The sequence below is a fragment of the Oenanthe melanoleuca genome, chromosome 1 (genome assembly GCF_029582105.1).
Source record: "Oenanthe melanoleuca isolate GR-GAL-2019-014 chromosome 1, OMel1.0, whole genome shotgun sequence".
NCBI classification, from domain to species: domain Eukaryota; kingdom Metazoa; phylum Chordata; class Aves; order Passeriformes; family Muscicapidae; genus Oenanthe; species Oenanthe melanoleuca.
Window position 1 is genome coordinate 52,588,563 of NC_079333.1, and position 19,551 is coordinate 52,608,113.

General features: G+C 38.1%; 1 protein-coding gene across 3 annotated transcripts in view; it reads left to right on the plus strand.

Annotated features, from left to right (window-relative positions):
- Nucleotides 1–3,404: 3,404 nt before the first annotated feature.
- RCBTB2 (RCC1 and BTB domain containing protein 2) overlaps nt 3,405–19,551 on the plus strand; it is a 31,304-nt gene continuing 15,157 nt past the window's right edge. The window contains exons 1-8 of one of the 3 annotated variants that reach the window (XM_056498857.1): nt 3,590–5,250; nt 7,525–8,151; nt 11,646–11,706; nt 13,731–13,889; nt 14,367–14,517; nt 16,044–16,210; nt 16,885–17,043; nt 18,032–18,139. In XM_056498857.1, the coding sequence (XP_056354832.1) occupies nt 11,668–11,706; nt 13,731–13,889; nt 14,367–14,517; nt 16,044–16,210; nt 16,885–17,043; nt 18,032–18,139 (783 nt within the window). In that variant the 5' untranslated portion in view covers nt 3,590–5,250; nt 7,525–8,151; nt 11,646–11,667. Of the gene's footprint in view, nt 3,523–3,589; nt 5,251–7,524; nt 8,152–11,645; nt 11,707–13,730; nt 13,890–14,366; nt 14,518–16,043; nt 16,211–16,884; nt 17,044–18,031; nt 18,140–19,551 lie in introns of those variants that run through there. The other 2 variants (XM_056498944.1, XM_056499032.1) reach the window with 2 other exon arrangements.

The following is a 19,551-nucleotide window of genomic DNA, read 5'->3' on the forward strand; positions in this document are numbered from 1 at the left end:
TTTCAATTAAATATCTGGAAAAGATCAAAATATATTAATTAGTCTGAAAAACAGTACCACTGAAGGCAACAAAAGATGATAATCAAGGGGGAGAGGAGCTAGGGATTATCTGTTGAAATACTTCCTCAAAATAAAAATCATAAAGAATTATACTTCCATAATCGTGACTTTTCAAAACTAGGAAAATTCTGATTTGTTGCAAATTTATGGGTAGTATCACAAAATCACAACAGCTGGCATTTGAATATAAGCAAATACTTGTCAGGATCAACCTATAAGAGTTTGCTGAATATAAAAACATAATAGAGGATTCTTCCTAGATTTGTTCTATAGCCATATGATGTCTAACTTGGAGTCTGTTATTCTATTCTTAAAATAGTCCATCCTCCCAAAAAAGAACAGTGAACTATAATGGCTTTTTTAAGGGAATTCAGCCACTAAAACGGAAATAATCTTTGACATTTTGCTGTGATTAAAAACTTATTTGTTCCTATTTTAACAGTAGGTTCTATACCTTTTATTGCTTTTTTTCCCCCTGTACATGAAAACTACAATGGAACTAATTTCTTGTGCAATGGAACTAATGATAGAATCCTAAAAGAGGAAAGGGCTTCAATAGGTCATCTGATCAATTTTCATGACCTGAATTAGGATCAAAAAAGTTACTTTAATTTTGATTTACAAGCTCAAATCATGGAAACTACAACTTCACTGGGAAATTAATTCCCAACTTTCTTATCACTGTGAAAGCAATTTTCCTTATTGCCAAATATGAAACTGCTTTGCTTCAATATTTTTACTGGTCATGCAGTGATCAAAAATTCTCTTGCTCTTTGGAGCAGCATTTTCTCACAACCTGGCAATGTTTATTTTCTGTCTTAAGATCCTATTTTTGGACATCCCAGTATGAGGTTTACCTGTTTTGAAATGATGTGATACTACTGTATAAGACAAAATTGGACTGCCTTGCAGTGCACCATCAGTCCTTGTCAGTTTTCTGTCAAACAGAAATGGAATCATCCTAGCCATTAATTGCAATATTGGAAGGAACTTCAAACTGCTTGTAAGATGAGACAGGCACATATCAGAATCATACAATCATAGAATAGTTGTGGGTTAGAAGAGACCTTTAAAGGTCATCGAGACAAACCCCCCTGCAATGAGCATTCCTTTCCATTCCAATTCCCTTCCATTCATTGCTGCTGAGTTCTAAATTTGGCATCCCATTTAGGAAAGAAGAAAAACAACCTAGGGACAGTTTGAATGAAAGGAAGAAAGCAACACAGGAGTTCAACAAATGGCATGTAAGGAACGGCAGAAATAACTGGATGAGGTTTTTACTTGAAAGCATAAATAATGGAGGCAACTTTCCACTTTCACTGTCAGAAATTTGTGTACCATTTCTAGTTTGAACTCCTGAGGCTTTAATATATCTCTACCGCTTCTTATTATGGTTATCTCTTTTCCATTAAATTAAAAAGCCACTCAGTACCTTCCTAATATTTTCTAAGCTATAAACTGCAATTACCTTTAAAGTCTTTCCAATAAGCTAAACAAATAATCCCTTTAGCTATGTCTCATTTTCAACCATTGATCATCTTCATGCAGCCTATCCCATTTTCAACGTCCCTATCAAAATGTATAGTAGAATTATATGCAGCATCCTAATAGCTCGTCTAAAATACTAATTACTGGATGTAAATTACCTTTCAATTACCGTTGATTCCTGTCTTGGCACATTCATGAATGAAATTAGTTTTTTTCGTTTCTATATCCTCTGGCATTCAGCTGTTGTTCACTGAACTCAATCTTTTAGCTAAATGTTTCAGAAAGCAGTTTCTCTGCTTGTAGATCCACATTATTCCTTCTAGGTTTAGAGACTTCACCATATCAAACTGCATTTTGTTCCAGAAAATCAAAACTTGTTCCACTGCTGCTAAGTGTGATTTTCAGCAGTACACAGCACTTCCATGAGTCAAATAGCAATAACTTCTAGAAAAATATCCAATGTTGCTTTAAAATATGCACTGAAGAATCAGCACACACAGTTGTTTTAGGGGACAATTACTCTTTGCTTTACTGCCAGTCTGAATAGTAACAGCTTCAGCTTCCACTGGGTTTTGCTCCCACTCTGTTTGGCTGAGATCATCAGGTATTTTATTACACCTGAGATCCAGCAAGGCCAGCCTGGGTGGGTCTCTGAGCCACTTGGTCCAGTGGAGGACAGCCCTGCCCATGGTGGATGATCCTTAAGGCTCCTTCCAACCCAAACCATTCTGTGATTCTTTGGTTTCATGCATTGGGGAGCACATCAGGGAAGAGCTCTGGTAGCTGGCACAGTACTGCAGGCACTTCATGTGTGATATAGGTGAAGAATGGGATGAAAGGCATATGTAGCCCATAGATTGAGACTGCCATGCGGCATAGCAAGTATGGAGAACATACAGAACCTCTGCTCTTGTGGTAACTCTAAGGGCAGGGCTTCTGCAACTTCAGGTACTTACACAAACCTCATTTATCGACAGCCAAAGGCTTGCATCTGAGTACATCAATCTTTAAAATGTCAAAACATCCTTGTAAAGCTGTTATTCCCACAAGAAAAACTGAGACCTTGCCTAGGTCATAAAGGAATTTAATTTTCCATAGGAAGCCAGTTCCTTAGCTCCAGAGCCATTTTCCTCTTTCTGAATAAGGTTTCCACCGCAATAAATGTAACAATATCATCGGGTATGGCAGCAAGGGTCTCTGATTATTTCTCACAGCAAAATAGCATGCAATTGTCACATTCAAGGCAAGAGACACAACCGGGCAAAACAGCCAGGTTGTTGCTTTTAGGGAAACTTACCAAGTCTATCCTCTTTGGGGGTGCTTAATTTTAAACATTAGCCATAGGAGAAATAGAATGCTTAATATCCCCTCATTTCCTTAGGGAAAAAAAAAAAATACATGATTGTAGGTTGGAATAGCAGTATTTGTCATTCCCCTTTGACCATGTGTCTCTCAGTGTGTGGTTGACACGGGTATTTTGGCCCAGGCCACAGCCTGGAACGGGCTGTCCAGGGATCTGGTGGAGTCACCGTCCCTGGAGGAGTTTAAGGAAAGACTGGATGTGGCACTCAGCGCCCCGGTCTAGCTGCCACGGCTGCCAAGCTGTCACAGCTTGGGCTCAGGACCCCAGAGCTCCTTCCCAAGCTGATTCTGTGATTCGGAGGGGGAAGCGCCGGCGTCTCCCCCGCTGCCGTGCTCGCCCTGGGCACGGCTCTTCCCCAAGCAGGCCCTGCGAGAGAGAAGAGAGCTGCCGGCTCGCCCTGTGGGGACAGCTCTGCCGCGGGGCCCGTCCCCGCCGGGCTCCGAGCACAGCGGCTCCCCGGGCTCCTGCTGCAGTGGGTGGATCCCTGGGAGGTGCCAGCCGCTTCCCTCCCCTTCCCCTCGCCCTCCCGGCTCGGCGCTGAGGAGGCGCCTGAGCGCGGCAGCATCTTCCCGGGCCGGGGGAGGAGCCGCGGCCGCCGGCGGGGAAGGAAGGTAAGCTACAGAGCGCGGGGGTGGGAAGGGGAGGGAAGGGAAGGGGCTGGCTCCCCTCCTTCCCTGCGCTTCCCTGCGCTTCCCTGCCCCGGGCGGCCCGCGGTGGGCAGCGGGGCTGGGGCAGCCGGCAGGGCGCGGCCGCCCGGGCTGCGTGTGCTGGGCCGGGCTGGGGCTGCGCTCCCCCGGGCCTCGCTCTCAGGCTCCTGTCTGTAAATGGCCGATAGCGGGGATGGCGGTGTGTGTGTCTGTGTGTCTGTCTGTGAGTCTGTCCGTCCGGAGTCCCCTCGCTGTGGTGCCGGAGCCCGCTGCCCTCAGGTGCGCCGAGGTGTGATGGTGGTGGCACTACGGGCGGGCCGAGCTTGGCAACCCCTCATGGTTTAAAGGAAAAGAAGGAATACTTTGGAAATCAAACACTGTTTATTTGTTGTGTGGGAGATGGGAGGGTTTCATGGCGTTTCCTTGGGCGAGTGAAGCTTCTAGTACCAGGCACGGTCAGCAAAGAGGTTTTACTCGGGTTAGGAGTGGGGTGAGGTCTGCAGGGAGCGATGCTTGTGCACCATCAGAAACCATTTGGGTTGATGAACCGATCCAGTAGGAGAAGGGAGCTTACAGGAAAGATGGAGCAAGACTATTTCCAAGAGAGTGTCATGATAGCACAATGGGGAGCAAGTTCAAATTGCAAGGGAATACATTTAGATTAGATGTTAGGAAAAATATCTTCACTGTGGTTGGTGAGGTACTGGAGCAGGTTGCCCAGAGAGCTGAGGATGCCCCTTCCTTGGAGTGGTTCAAGGCCGGGTTGATGGGGCTCTGAGCAACCTCGTCTAGGACAAGGTGTCCCTGCCCATGGCAGGGGTTGGAACAAAATTGTATTTATGGTCCCCTCCAACTCAGATCATTCTATGATTCCATGTTGGAGGATGTGAAAGCAAACACAGGGTAAAGGAAACGTTTGGAAACAATCATCCTGCTTAGTGTTGATAGAAGGGATAATACTGTCCAGATATAGGAAATAAATGTGACAGAATTATGCAGGATGTGAATGATGTGATGGACCATAAAGTAGCAGGAAGAGACTGTGTGCATAAAGAAAAAGAGTCAAGTGTATCATTGCTTTGAGACAAGAGTTATAAGAGCTTTTGATGGTGTCTGCTATACTCCACAAGAGTTGGATTGGCATAAGAATATCACTTACTGAGAGAGACTGTCATGAATTGTGTCACAGGTGGATTTCTTTCTTAGACTGTAGAATCACAGAATAATTTGGGTTGGAAGGGACCTTAAAGATCATCTGGTTCCAACCCCCCTGCCATGGGCAGGAATGCCATTCACTACACCAGGTTGCCCCTGGCATCATCCAGTGGCCTTGAACACTGCCAGGGATGAGGCATCCACAACTTTTCTCAACTAACTGTTTATGCTCTTTCCACCATCTGAGTAAAGAATTTCTTCCTGGGATCTGATCTGATTCTGTCCTCTTGTTGTTTAAATCCATTCCCCCTTGTCCAATCAATATCTGCCTGTGTAAAAACTCTCCCTCTTTATTATAAACCCCCTTTAAGTAGTGAAAGGCCACAGTGAGGTCTCCCTGGAGCCTCTTCTCCAGGCTGAACAACCAAGGGATACAGATGATGGCATCACTTAGACATACAGCAACCCAGAGGATCTTACATATAGCTGCTGTCAGCTTGCCAAATAAGCACTGAATTGCCTCAGACTTGCACTCAGGTAAGTAGTGTGAAAATTCTGGGAAAAACATGGTTCATCAGTCAGCTTGTGATCTTGGATCGCATTTTTAATTAGATTAAATAAATAGAAATAGAATAGATGACTAAACAGCTTTGAAATTCTCAGTTTTAGAAGGGTAAACTTGGAAAAATCAAGAGGATTAATTAGTGATGTTGTTTGTGCAGGAGTCCTGAGGGCCCTAGAAAGTAAAGATGGTAAAAAACTGGTTTGTTCCAAAGGTACAATCCATTTGGAATTTATATCCAAAAAATATTTTTTAAAAGTGTATTAAAACCAACTTCTAACCATCCAAAAGGATTTTAGAAATAAGGACTAGAAAAAGGATATTTAAGCAAAGTGAAAATGAGGAGATAAAGTGCCAATTCAAGAATAAGAACTAGCAAAAGTAAATCTAACAGATAACTGTTTTTTTAACCTTCTTTAATAATGTAAGTGAAAACAATAATAGGAGTAATACCATGGAGGGGTAAAGTTGAGGTAAAATGGCCTTGGCATCATGGTGCATGTCACCTGTTGCAGTTTGGAGTGGGCTACTGCAGTGAGTAGATTTAATTTTAGATGCTCAGACTTTTACCTTAAAAGAATAATATTTTGTCTCTTAATTATTTTTTAAGGGTTGGGAAACCTCTGTGTGTTAGATCCCATGCTCTTGCCACTTAATGTTAGGCAGCTCCAGTATCAGAAGACTGGAACAGTACATTTGGTGTAATTTATTGGTAGAGGTAGTGGGGTAACTTTCTCATACGCATTCTATTTACTGTTTTATCTCTCTCCTGTTACGTGCAGTATCTTTGTATGCAGCCAAGATTAGGAGTTTTAAGGATCAGAATTTTTAGCTCCAGGTGTATAATACCTGTTTGATGTGTGCTTCTAGGTAAATTCTGACTTTGTCAGGCTCCTACATGCAGGTACAATGCCACCTGACATCTGAAGCTGGTACATGGTTTATCCTGGACAACTGACCTGTTGGTGCTTCTTAAAGCTTTAAGATTTTCTGTACTACAATTCCTTAACTTTATTAAAAATAATAAAAAAGCTGTTTCTTTTGTATATTTACTGCACTATTCTGAATGGTTTTGTTCTGTTGCCTGGTCAATATTTTTAAGAAAGTTTTTTGTTTTGGTTTTTTTTTTTTCTTAAACTGAATCTTTGGATTAATTTTGTTTCCCTAAGGCTGGTTCTGTGACCTCTCATGTTGGAAGGTCAAAATGAAGATAAGTTTTAAATTCTACCAAATCAATTGTATGGTAAATGAAGTTTTATGTAGATTATAAAATAGGCAAGAGCCAACAATTGCATCAGTTGTATTTTATTATGTTTGTGTTTCTGTATGGATTTCAGGAACTGAAGTTTGGGTAACAATTCACCAAAGAGAAGGAGCTTTTCAAGTTAATTTCCTGAAAATCTTGGATTAGCCATATCAAAATTGTGGGCAGATGTTTTTCTTTAGCACCTCAGGGTAGATTTAGGTTACATTAGATTACATTAGGTTAGATTGCAGTGCAGGAATGACATCTTGTTCTCAAGAGACTGTCTGACAAAATGTTTGATTATTTTAACACATCTCAAGGTCTAGAGATAATGCTCATTATGTTTTTTTCCTTTTACTGGAGAAGTAAACAGTAATTATGTCAAAGTGACTCCAGAATCTTTCTATAATACTTTTCAGCACCTGAAGTAGTTCTTGCATTGTTTCCACGATCTGAAACACTTGTTTGCCTTGAAAAGGTATTTTTGCATGTGTAGAAGGAAGTGTAAATACTTTTAAGTGGAAGTGTGTTTTGATTGACATTTTCTATATCAGGCTTTTTTAGCTGCTCACTTTGGCATTTCAGTAAGTCTACTGGAGGCTTAATTCTTTAATAAACTCTGCTGTTTTCTTGCCTTTGTATTTCTGTCTTTCATTTGTTTGTTATATAGCTTCTCAGTAGTTGCAAGCCACTTTCTTCAAATCTTCTTTTTTTTGAAGTCAAGTAGGTGGATAGCCAAAGGTGTGGTTTTATGTTTTCAGATTGATTCTAAAATGAGAGCAGAATTTGGAAATATTTTTTTTTATTTCTGCTTTAAAGATTTTCCTTTTTGTGGGTGATGATGATTTTTTCCAGTTGCTTCCTCTCTTGTTGCTGTCTGGTCAACAATCCACCATTAACATCAATGATGCTGATAGACATTTTTAAAGGGGAAAAAGTAACTGGCACAGGAATGAGAAAAATGAAGAAACTTAACATGAGCACTTGTCTTACCATCACTTAGGATATGCATTCTGCATGTGAACCTCTGGAAACTTCAGTGGGGTCATGCTGAAGGTCCATCCCTGGAGCCAACAGGTGGAGCTGGATGTCATGCCAAAAGAGAGGTGGTGTCTGACAAGATGCTTTTGGCTGAAGTTCTGTCTCTGGAGGTGGAACCAATAAAGAGTTTCTTGAATCTAGCCTCTAAACTGTGTGCTGACGTTCTTGTGTTGTGAGTAAATACACAGTGGAACTTGCATTAGGAGCAAAGAATTCACAGTCTGGTGTCATGATGCAAGAAAGGAAGAAGATTATACTTCAGTTGGAGTTAGAAAAACAACCACTCACTGTTTGTCAAGATCTGCAACTTCTTGGTAGTGGAAAATGCTACATCAGTGGAAGGAAGAACAAGCTGAGTTCTGTCAATTTATTGTCACCACTGGGTGTAGTACTGGCATTTCACTGTACATGAAGAAGGAAGATAATTTTGAAAATAGTCTTCCTAGAAAGGAATGTGACCCGTTCAATAGGAGTACATGTTGGCAATATTGCTGACCTGATCTCTCCTGCTAAGTTGCTTGGACAAGTTAGCATCATGTAATGACTACTCTGGTTGGAAACTGCTGAGAAATCAGGAATATCAGTGAAGGTTAGGTTCCTTTTCAAAAGTCTCATCGAGTCCCTTTTCTCTGTGCCTTTTTCTTTGTAATCTTTCCTAAGCCTGTGGTTAGAGTCCTTGGAGTAGAAGCTGCAGACAGACCTTTGAATCAGCAGATGAGATTCATAAATGCTCAAGTTAAGTGGGAGGAAATACTAAATGGAGTTCTGAAAATTTTTGTTTGCTTGCCAAGTTCCTAGAGAGAGAACCTACAAGAATGTTTACATTCAGATGAGTCAGTGAACCTGTTTAAATATTTAGGGTTAAATGGTCTTGGACTGCTAATGAAGCTTGGCTTCTAGAATTAGTATTTATGTTCTTTAGCTCAATCTTATGTATACTGCAGAAACATGTATCTTACTTGAAGATCTGTGGCAGCTGGACCAAAGCAAGGGCCAGAACTTTTAGCTGCCAAGACCTAAAGTCAGATTGCCAGAGTATGCTGTCCAGATTCTTAATTGTACTTGGATTCCAGATAAGAGATTTGTGGAAGTTTAATACAAATATTTTTGTATCCAGAAGCAGTGCAAGTCCTTAAGAAATGGATGTTTATAATAATGATGTTTTCTCCTTTAGATCTGCACTTAGGAATTTTTTGGGGGAAACAAAGCTAGTGAAAATTATAAAAAGTTTTAATGCATGAGAAATATTTCTTGTTACCTTTTTTACTTTCTTAAGTATTGAATTTTTAAAAAATGTAGTGACTATCTACTTGAAAGTAAGGGGTTGTAGCAGTTGTGTACATATTATATTTAGGAGACAAACCCAGTAATTTGTCTGAAATAGCTAGGATATGTTTTTCTCTTGTACCTGATTTACTCAAGTATGCAGGTTTTTGTCTTTTCATTTTTGATGAAAATACTGTTTTTTCTTTGCTTGACTGCATTGACAATGGTTATTTTTCTGGAGGAAAATGCTTGCAAATAGGCAAATATGAGTCATGGCTAATATGTTAAAAGTCTATGGACAAGAATGATTCTTAAATAGGCTCAAATTTTTTAGTCTTAATTTTTGGGATCCCCAGGTGAATATATTCTCTTAATTCAATGATAGGTTTTTAGGAAGAACGGCTTTGCAGGTATAGTTATGTGTCACTCTATATGTACTTTTATTAGAAGAGATGAATTTGAATAAAAGAATAAACTGACATAATTTGAGTCACCCTGTGTACTCCTCTGGGATTGCTCAGAAATAAGGTGTCTATGTTTGCAGAGCAAACTGAAAATGAAGCTGCAGGGTAATTTTCTCATGGTTATTTGTAAGTTAAAACACATTCTAACTTTTGAGTTGGGAGAACATGTAACTGATCTTTGTTATTGAAAAGTCAGGGCAAAACCATCAGGAGTCTGAAAAGTAATGAAGTGGATCACTTTTTATTAGTTAACTGAGGTGGTTAGATCATAAGGTATCTTTATACTACCAAATCAACTGCTTTTTAAATGAAACTATGCTTTTGTCTACACAGATGCAATTGAAGTGAAATACTAGGATCTGAAGAATCATGGGTATCAGTTTTGTAGCAAATGGCTTGAGGAAGGAAATATGGAATTCTACATTTGTTTAAGCTAGAAAATTCAATTAGTAATTATTCCCTTGGGATCTGAGTGTAGGCTGAGGATGGTCAAGAAGTGGGTATCATATGTCAGCATTGCCAGGGAGTGCTGGAAATTGATGCTGCAAAATATTGGATGGCCTCAGTAATCAGCTTCACAGCAGGACCACTGGCATACTTGAAATTAAATGTTTCAGAACAGTTCAGTAGTACAGGCAAAGGCCTTCATTTGGGGATTTATTTCTGTTTTAAATAGAGATAATGTATACAAAATCAAATGGTTGCATTCTTGTTGTTTGAAGAAGCATGTTGAAGAAAATAAGAAATTGCTTAACCGCAAGAGTTCAGCAAGTTCCCGCATTTCCCTGAAGGTGTAAAGCTTGGGAAATGGCTGTGTTTGCTTATTCAGGGCTCTGCTCAGCTGCACAGGCAGAACTGTCTGGTGCCATTTAGCTCTTGGCTGCTGCTCCAGCTTGGCATGGATATGTGGATATCCCATGGGTCCTGTATCATATCTGCCAGCACTGTTTGGTGTCAGGGATCCCCAAGGTCATCTCAAATACCAGTATTGATGTGTAGGTGACTGAGTCAGCCCTTTAGTCTGTTCGAGTTTAAAGGGAACATAAGTTAGCTTCCAGTTGTATCAGTTTGTGTGTTCGACTCTTAAACTCAAAGTCACCGTGGACTTTCACACATAAGCTGAATTCTTCATTTAATGTCTCAGACTGGGTGTATGAAACACACTTTGTGTGTGTAGATTTGTGGGTTTTGTTGAAGCTTAAGCTTAACAGTTGTGCATATTCAGTATGGGCAAGATGTAGCAATTGTTCAGGTTTTTATTTGTTTCATGAAAATTATTTTTGTCTGTTTATTCCGTAGATTACATGTTGAATCATTAACATTTATAATACTTAAGTCATACGAATTTAATCTATTTTATGTAATCGGATTAGGTTTTATGGCATGAAGTCTTACATAAGAGACATGTCTAGTAGTAAGGTAGTTTTATGCAGTTACATTTGTTACTTGTTTTAATGTGCATTGCTCTGAAAATTAACTCAGTAAAATGGTAACTTTTTTGTTGGATGTTATTCTGCCTACAGTTAGAGTTTTACAGACATGTAATTTTATGTGAGAAGTAAACAGATTTTCAGCTATGTCTGAACCAATGTACCTCAAAGAAAATGATGTGCACAACTTTCATGATTGTTGTAGTGAAAGAGGCTTGTACAGATTCAGAGCTGATTCTTGTTTTTGTAGTTTTATTGAAAACAGAGTTGTGTGGCTTTAGGTTAGGAAATAATTTTAGGATAATAAAGTTGTGCATATTTGTGAAGAAACATCTGGTTTGAAAATCTGTTTCTATTAATAATGTATGTCATAGAAATTATACAGGTAATTTACAGGGCTGATAATAATTTCTGAAGCAGATTGAAATTTTTAGCAGCTCTCAGTAAACCTGAAAAGACACAAATGTTTTTCTAACATTGGTTTCAGAATGGAACTGAAATAATTGGATTTGAAGGCTTAAGCCAGAAATTGAATTCTCTGAGCAGTGTGCTTTTTCTTTGCTGAAAGAAATGTCTTAAAGCATTATGTCAGGAAGGTTCTCAATTTGTTTGTACTGCAATGAAAAGACATTGGAGTATGGTGCTCATAAAACATCTCTCTTTCCAATCACAATCTGATTAATTTTCCTACTTGTTTTAAAACAATGTTTTGTCCAAGAATGAATATTTTAGGAACAGAGTCTCAATGATCACAGTACACTTGTATATAAAAGCAAAACTGAGAGAGCTTTGCATTTCTTGTTCCCCAGCACCCCACACACAGAAGAAGATAGTTCTGGCTTAATATTAAGTGTGCATAGTTTCAGAAAGAATTGTTGCACCAATATGATATAATGACTTTAACCACAATTTTCTCTCTGCAGGGTGACACAAGCAGAAATCCATATGGAGGATGAACCTCCTCCTCAAGGAGTCAGTGCCAAGGTCAGAGTGTTGATTTGTATTGGGAATTCTGTACTGCTCTGCTCTAAACATTCCATTTAGCAGTAGCTTAGTGCATGCAAGTACTTTTCAAGGTAGACAGAAAACAAAGGTTCTAGATAGAAGAAATGATACTAGCTGAAGAAGTCTTTCTTATTCATATAACATCTGAGATTCCTGTCTAAATTTGTCTTTCATGACTTTGTACAATATAATGAGGGAACTGATCACTTATGGGATATAAATATTGGTAGGCTAAGAGTTTAAGCTGGTTTTTATATTTTTGAAACAAAATATAATGTGGAACTGTGTGAGGTGAGAAAGTCTTAAAAAGTGGAAGAATATATCTATTACTGAGTTGAGTGTAACTAATAATTCCGGAGACAAGATTTAGATTATGGAATTTTTTTGTCTGATAATTTTTTTTTTGTTTTGTTTTGTTTTGTTTTGTTGTATTTTGGGTTTTTTTGTTTTTTGTTTTTTTTTTTTGGTTTTTTTTTTTTGTTTGTTTGTTTGTTTTTGTTTTTTTTTGGTTTTTTTTTGTTTTTTTTTTTTTTTTGTTATTTAATCAGTATAATAAGTATTTCCTTGGGTGCTTCTTATAAGAGTATTTGGGGATTTTTTTCTTTCAGTATATTGTTTTAGTGTTAACAAATGCTACAGTTTGTTTGGTTTTTTTTGACCTGTTAATTGTGAGGGTAGGACATGGGTGCTTTATAGAACGAGGTTACAGAAAAGCAACTGGGTTCTGACCCATTGAGCACTTGGAATTTAGAGTCCACATTATAAAGAAACTGATACATTATTCCAATAAAGGAATCTGTAAAATTGAAGGACACTCTGGCTGTCCTTTTGAATTCAAGGCTTCTTCAGTCTTGAGCAAAAGTGGGATGCAATTTTGTTGATGCAGTTGGAAGAACAGTCTCTGATGCTTTTAGTATTTATTATCATATCTTAAGAGGGCCTAAAATTCTCTGTAGAATAAATGGTAACCTCTTGACATAAAAGAAATTATTCTGCAAACAGCAGATGAACCAAGACTGATTCCATATGGATTCTAGTCCTTCATCCCTGATAACCCTGCTACGTGTCACAGGGAACAGTGTTTGCTAGGATTAGCTTGGACCTACTTGCTCAGTGACTTATTTCATAACATAATGTCTGTTTGTCCAGCTGCCTGCTGCCAAGCTGATTGTGTCAGCAGAATCTTACTTCCTTTTCACTTGCAAATTTGGCTGAAGTTGGTCAGTTATTTGCTGCAAGGAGATGGGGAAAGAACTGGTGTGATCAAAACCACAACTTTTTTTCCTGTGAAGATGGCCAATCCTTCTTTCCCCTCCTCAGAAATATATAATAAAGAAATGTGTGATTAGCTGGTATTTGTCTAAATAATTTAGAGTTTTGGTTTTGATTTTTCTAATGTTTTGTATATTTCTGTGTATATTTTTTTCACAGTCAGTGATAGTAATTGAAAAAGCAATATTCTTATGGCTGATATAAAATGCTTCAGACTCCAGACTAGAGTTTATTCACATCTTTGTATAATTTGGAGGTAGAGAAAATACATACATGAAAACAAATACGTATATTTCTCAAAGATAAGTGTGTTTTTGGGCAGGCTTCTTTTATGGTCTCTTATTTTAAGAGCAATTTTAGCATCAAGGGAAAATACACAGTTTTCAAATTTTGAATATACATTTTACGCATTATATTGGAATGCTGTCTTACAGAATTCACTGTATATTGAATTCTGTAAGGCAGCATTTATGTTGTATGAATATAATGAAAATGCAACCTCACCATTTAATCTCTTACATGGTACTTTTCTCCACAAATGCAGGTCCTTTATTTCTATATCATTATATATTTTATATGTTTATTTAATGTCTTCCTTTCAAGTATTGTTGTAGAATTAAAATACTGGTCTGTGGCTGAAAAAGGAGGTGGTGTTTATCTAATTTTTTACTATGCAAAGGCATATATTTCTCTCTGTTCAGGTATTTGATAGCATTTTTTTATAATACTAGGCCTTGGAGGCAACACTGTTGTCAGCCCTGAAGATGCTGGATGTTGGGAAATGGCCAATTTTTTCTCTCTGTTCCTCAGAAGAGATCAAGTTAATTCGTCAAGCCTGTGTCTTTGGCAGTGCTGGTAATGAAGTGTTGTATACAACTGAAAATGATGAGGTAATTGTCCAAGAGTGTGTCTGAACATGGACATGTTTAATCAGTTATATATCATATTTTTTCTGAAGCCCAGTAGTAATAGTACAGCTAAAGAAACTTGCATGCAAAACTGTCCAATTGTTTTGTTTGCTACTGAAACATATTCAGTTTATATTTAAGGCTTCCCACCACAATGAGAGAACAAAGAGAAGTTGGACATTTGTTGCATGTGCATAGTGACAGGATGAGAAGCAGTGGACACAAACTGCAGGATGGGAAGTTCTGAATCTGTATTGGGGAAAAATTGCCATAAGAGGGGTTAAATCCTGAAGCAGTTGTGAGATTTGTTTTCCTTGGACATATTCAAGAATTTTTTAGACGTGGCCTTGAGTCAACTGATCTGTTTAGATCTTTGTTGAGCACGAGGGTGGACTAGTTGACATTTGGAGGAGGTTCTCTTTTGCATCCTAAGTTATGAGTATAATTATTTTATTACAGGTTTTTGTGCTTGGCATGAACTGCAGTGGCTGTTTGGGAACAGGAGACATGCAGAGCACTATAGAGCCAAGGAGGTTAGATTCCCTATGTGGCAAAAAGATAGCCTGCCTGAGTTATGGAAGTGGCCCTCACGTTGTTCTTGCTACAGAAGGTAAAGTGTGATCTGAATGAAAAATACTGCTTTTTCAGAGCATCCACTTAAATTCATGCATCAGGTGTGAAAGGTCTGGGCTGGTAACATAAGAGAGAGAGTTGAGTATTCTGTGCTGTTAAGTCAAAAGTATTTTAATTGGCAAATATGACATGTCAGCTAGCTTGTCATTTTCAAAAGTTTTTCAAGTCCTACTTTGATCTTGTTACTATTTTTGGAAGGGTTTTTTCTTTCACTTCTCAGTTAAGTTTGAAACTTCTGATTGCTCTTGAAATGCATTAGTGGCTACATTATGCCCCTGTGTTCTTGTGCCAACACTGTCGTTCAGCTAAAATGCATCTTTTCCCTCCAGTACCTAGTTTTGGATGTTCTTTAAAAGCCCATTATGTTGCCTTCCAGCCTTCATGCTTCCTGTAGTGACACTCTATTATCTGCATTGTGGTAGTGACTTTTATGTTCATAATTAAGTATGTTACTCTTGAGGAAAAAATATTAACATAATGTTCCTAGTGTGGTTCTGTTAGAGCCTAATTGATGATATTCACACTTATTCTGTTAATGAGAGGAAATGTTTTTCAGTATTCTAGATAATGACTAAAAGTAGGTGAAAGGAATTGTGTTCTTTTATGTTCAATTTTGTTCCATCATTTTCTCCAGTCTTCATGGCAGACTGTTCTGCATGCTTCTTTTATGTATGCATCTGTATTCCTCTTAGCTTTGTTACTGGCAGATCCCACTGACACACGCATACTCCTTAACCTGATGATGAAGTACTGCCAAAGAACAGGTCCAGAACCGATCCTTGATTTTTACTCGTAACTCCATTTGCATTAATAGCTTTTCTTCAGCACAGCCTTTTTTAACCTACCTTTTAGAGGACTGTTGTATGTTACACAATTATTGTGTTAATTATTGTCATTTTCACTTTCCTATAGGTTTCTGTGCTGTATGTTTCACATGTTTACTGAAATTTACATTCAATTTAGGTGAACTGAGGAAATTGTTGTTCACTATTGATAGGATAAAGTAATTAAATTTAGCCAGTTATTATAGAGAAGTATTGGTTTAGTATAGCACATTTTGCCTTTGTAGTTCTGAGTGAACCCTTCTTGGGGAATATGCATATTGTAAGGGAGTTAAAGCTTATTATTTGAATTTTCCAAAGTGGGAAACAGTGCCAGGCTAAGACAAGAAATTCTGATTGATTGTCAGTAACAAAGAAATTGAAATTGGGACCCTGGCTGTCATTTCATCCTTTTCTTTTCTATATTACACCATCCCTTTTCTTGCAGCAGTATGTTTTCCTTTATTATGATTATGGTGATACTACCCTTTTGTATTTGTGGTCAACATTATGTGAGCATTGGTGTACCCATGGGCTGAACAGCCCCATAAGTCATATATGTATTTATACTCTTAAGTATGCATATTGTTACTGAATTTGACTTTCTGGTTTGTAATTTTATGTTGTGTACTCATTGGAAAAGTAGAGATTTTTCAACCCGCTCTTTACATTTTTGTTGTAGAAGGAGAAGTGTACACGTGGGGTCATAATGCTTATAGTCAGCTGGGCAATGGTACAACAAATCATGGTTTTGTTCCATGTCAAGTCTCTACTAACTTGGTGAACAAGAAAGTCATTGAGGTTGCCTGTGGCTCTCACCATTCTATGGTGTTAACCTCCGATGGAGAGGTGAGTATAGTGGGAACCAAAATCTCTTTTCTCTTAATGAAACTCACGTATGGGAGAAACAGGAAAACACTCTGCACCTATAGCGTTAGACTTTGCTTCCTACAATACTCACAGAGCTGATGTAACACAAATATTTCCAAAAAATTGAAACTTCTGAGGGTGTAGCTGTTTTGGAGTGTGTGCAGAGCACTGATTTTGTGCCACTTCTGCTTGTAACAAGTTATGCAGTTCCTTCCTATGCTGTACTCTAAGTGCTTAATGGCATTAAAACTGATGTTAATGTAAATCACATTCACTGTAAGGAATTTTACCTCCTAAAGTAAAAAGTTTCCTGGAATTTGCCTTGAGGTGCCATTTGTGCCACTTAGCTATTCTAGTTTGGGTTCTGGAAAAGTAGCAATGCGTTATTCCAGCATTAACTGCAGCCATCATGTTTCCTCTTACCTTTGAGTGGAGGAACATAAAAGAATGGAATATATAAATACTGAGATTGGCATATTTTTGTTAGAAATGGTGCAATTGTAAATCTGTTTGTCTTCCTAGGTCTGTAAAACAATATACCCATTTTCACATAAAAATACAGTTTTTTATTCATACAGCTTTTTTGTCTCTTGAATGTATATTTTGAACTGTATATTATGAAGACATCTTTGATGACAATTTTTTTGCAACAGGTATACACATGGGGTTATAATAACTCGGGCCAGGTTGGATCTGGCTCAACAGCAAATCAACCAATTCCTCGAAGAGTTACCAGCTGCCTACAAAATAAAATAGTGGTGAATATAGCTTGTGGACAGATGTGCTCTATGGCTGTGGTGGAAAATGGAGAGGTAAGAAATTTCAAGTGAATACTTGGACTGAATTTTACTTCATGTAATAACCTGGCATGTAGATAATTTCAAACCTGGTAGTAAAGAGTTATTATTCAGAAAGGAAGCTTACATTTCTAGACTCCCTCAAGTCTAGCTACTTATACTGCTCATAAAAACCTTTGTTATTATACCACTGTTGTCTTCAGCATTCATAAACAAATAAATTATTGTCTATACTAGAATCTGAAGTATTGTGTGTGAGAATAATCATTGAATGTGAGAATAATCACTGAATGGTATTTTAATTTTTAGTGCTCATATTCACACATCTTAAGAGAAAAAAAAGTATGTTGTATATATTTGTTGTAGTGGAGTACTTCTTGAATCTCTCTCATACTTTTTTATCCTCTTTGCAAAGATACAAAGAGATTGTAGAGTTCTTAATTTTGTTCATATTAGCTGAGGATATTGGGCAGTATACATTTTGCTAGCTCTGTTTTTCCAAACACTTGAGTTTAGAGCTAAGTAGCTATTGACTGCAGTAAAACATACATCACTGAAATTATCAGAGCTCAGTATTTTCCCTTTTTCTTATATTTGGCATAAAGCTGCCTACTCAAACTGTTGTGCATAGCTTCCATTCAATACCTATTCTAGTGTGTTTTCTGTTGAAAGATTTTGGAATGAGAAATCAGCTCTTTGGAAATGGGAATTATTATGCTGGATTTACTCTGTTCTGGCAAGCAGCCATATGAATCACTGATTTTCTGTTCTTCATATTATAATATTAAAATACAGTACTATGTAGTCTAGCTCCTAAAGGGCGTGAATGTGGAAGTTAAAAATTCTAGATGAGCATGTAATAGGCATTTTACAGAAAAACATGTGTGTGTATATGTGTTGATATGGATGGGTATGTGTGTGAATATGTTTGTGTTTACCTAAAACAAACAAAAAAATAAGTTCATATTAGCAAAGAGCTAAAAGTCTCTGTCTCTGTTCCAAGGTCTATGTCTGGGGGTACAATGGGAATGGCCAGCTGGGGCTGGGCAGCAGCGGCAACCAGCCCACACCGTGCCGGATCGCAGCCCTGCAGGGCATTCGTGTGCAGCGGGTACGTCTGTGCTGCTCCACCCCAACCCTCCAGGAGCCTCTGCAATAGCCCCACAGGCAGCACATGCTCCTTTGGGGGAAATACTGAGACTTGTTTAAAGTGGCATCAGAATAAAAAACCCGTGTCCTAAAATGGACCTCTGCCAACAGGGGAGAAACTGTGACCCTGTGGAGTTCAGTGGGAATTTTGCCATTGACTTCAGTGAGGTCAGGATTTTACTTAAAGATGGCTATACCATTAGAAATGTTTATTTTCTTTCTTTTCCTGTGAAAGTTAATTAAAAATTATTTCTGTTATTTTAATAAATAACAGAGTCTTTCTAGGATATTTCATTCTTCATTGACCCCTGCCTTTTTTTCAGGAAAAATGCTGCAGTTTAGCATTTTGTCTGTCATGCGAGCTAATTTTCGTTTTAGACCTGCACTCCAGCCACAGTGACTTACTGGTGTTTGGAGTCTGAACAAATTGCCTCCCACTGCATTTGGCTAACATTTAGGATGATTCCACAGTTAGTCTTGACATTTGGAGGTTGTTGCACTTTACCAGATAGTGGGGCTGCCACCAGTGTAACTAGCAAACTGGTAACTTCTTTTGGCTAATAAGAAGTATTTAAAGTGACTGCAAGACTTATACTGACAGTTTTTAATTGATGCAAAATAGAGGATGCTGTCAGAAAAGTGATACAAGCTGTTAGGAACCATCGGTTTTGTAACCTAATGAAAATTTGCAAGAGCATCTTGAACTTTGGATGCTATATATTGCATTTACTCAGGAAAGCTATGGATTTTTAAAGTATTTTAAAATAAACTAATTTAATGACATAATTTTACATTCAGTGCCTAGGATGTAGAAAGTAGCTTTGTTGGTAGCAACTACTGTTGTATAGTAACATAATAAAGTGAGTATTATGTTCCCCTGTATTAATTCTTCTATTTAGAGAGTGGATGCTCCAGCAAGTTTGGCTTAGATTCTATTTCCATCCACTTCATTTACTTGATATTGATTAATACCATGTTATAGATCTCCACTCAGTAAATAACTTGATGGTTTATTTCATTTAAAGTACCTCACATACTTCATGGATGTCAGTGGAATATGTGTTTATGGTGTATCTTTGTAGACCATATAAAGATAGGTGAGTTAGTTAGGGACAATGTAAATTTGTTTTTGGTAGCAGTCTATCTCTACTAAGTTACATTAAATCCTGCAGAGCAAGAATGTTGCTGGTAGCATTGCCACTGTATCTGTCTGTATGAGGGGAATGTGCTGCTTATATTAAGTGGATTTTTGAACAATTTAATGTGAGGAGGCAGCTCAGCAGGACCCAGGGGGTTTCCATGGGAGGTTATAAATTGATACAGTTGTGTGCTGCCATCAAAATGGAGAACTTTGTCTCTTCTCACTCTGTCCTT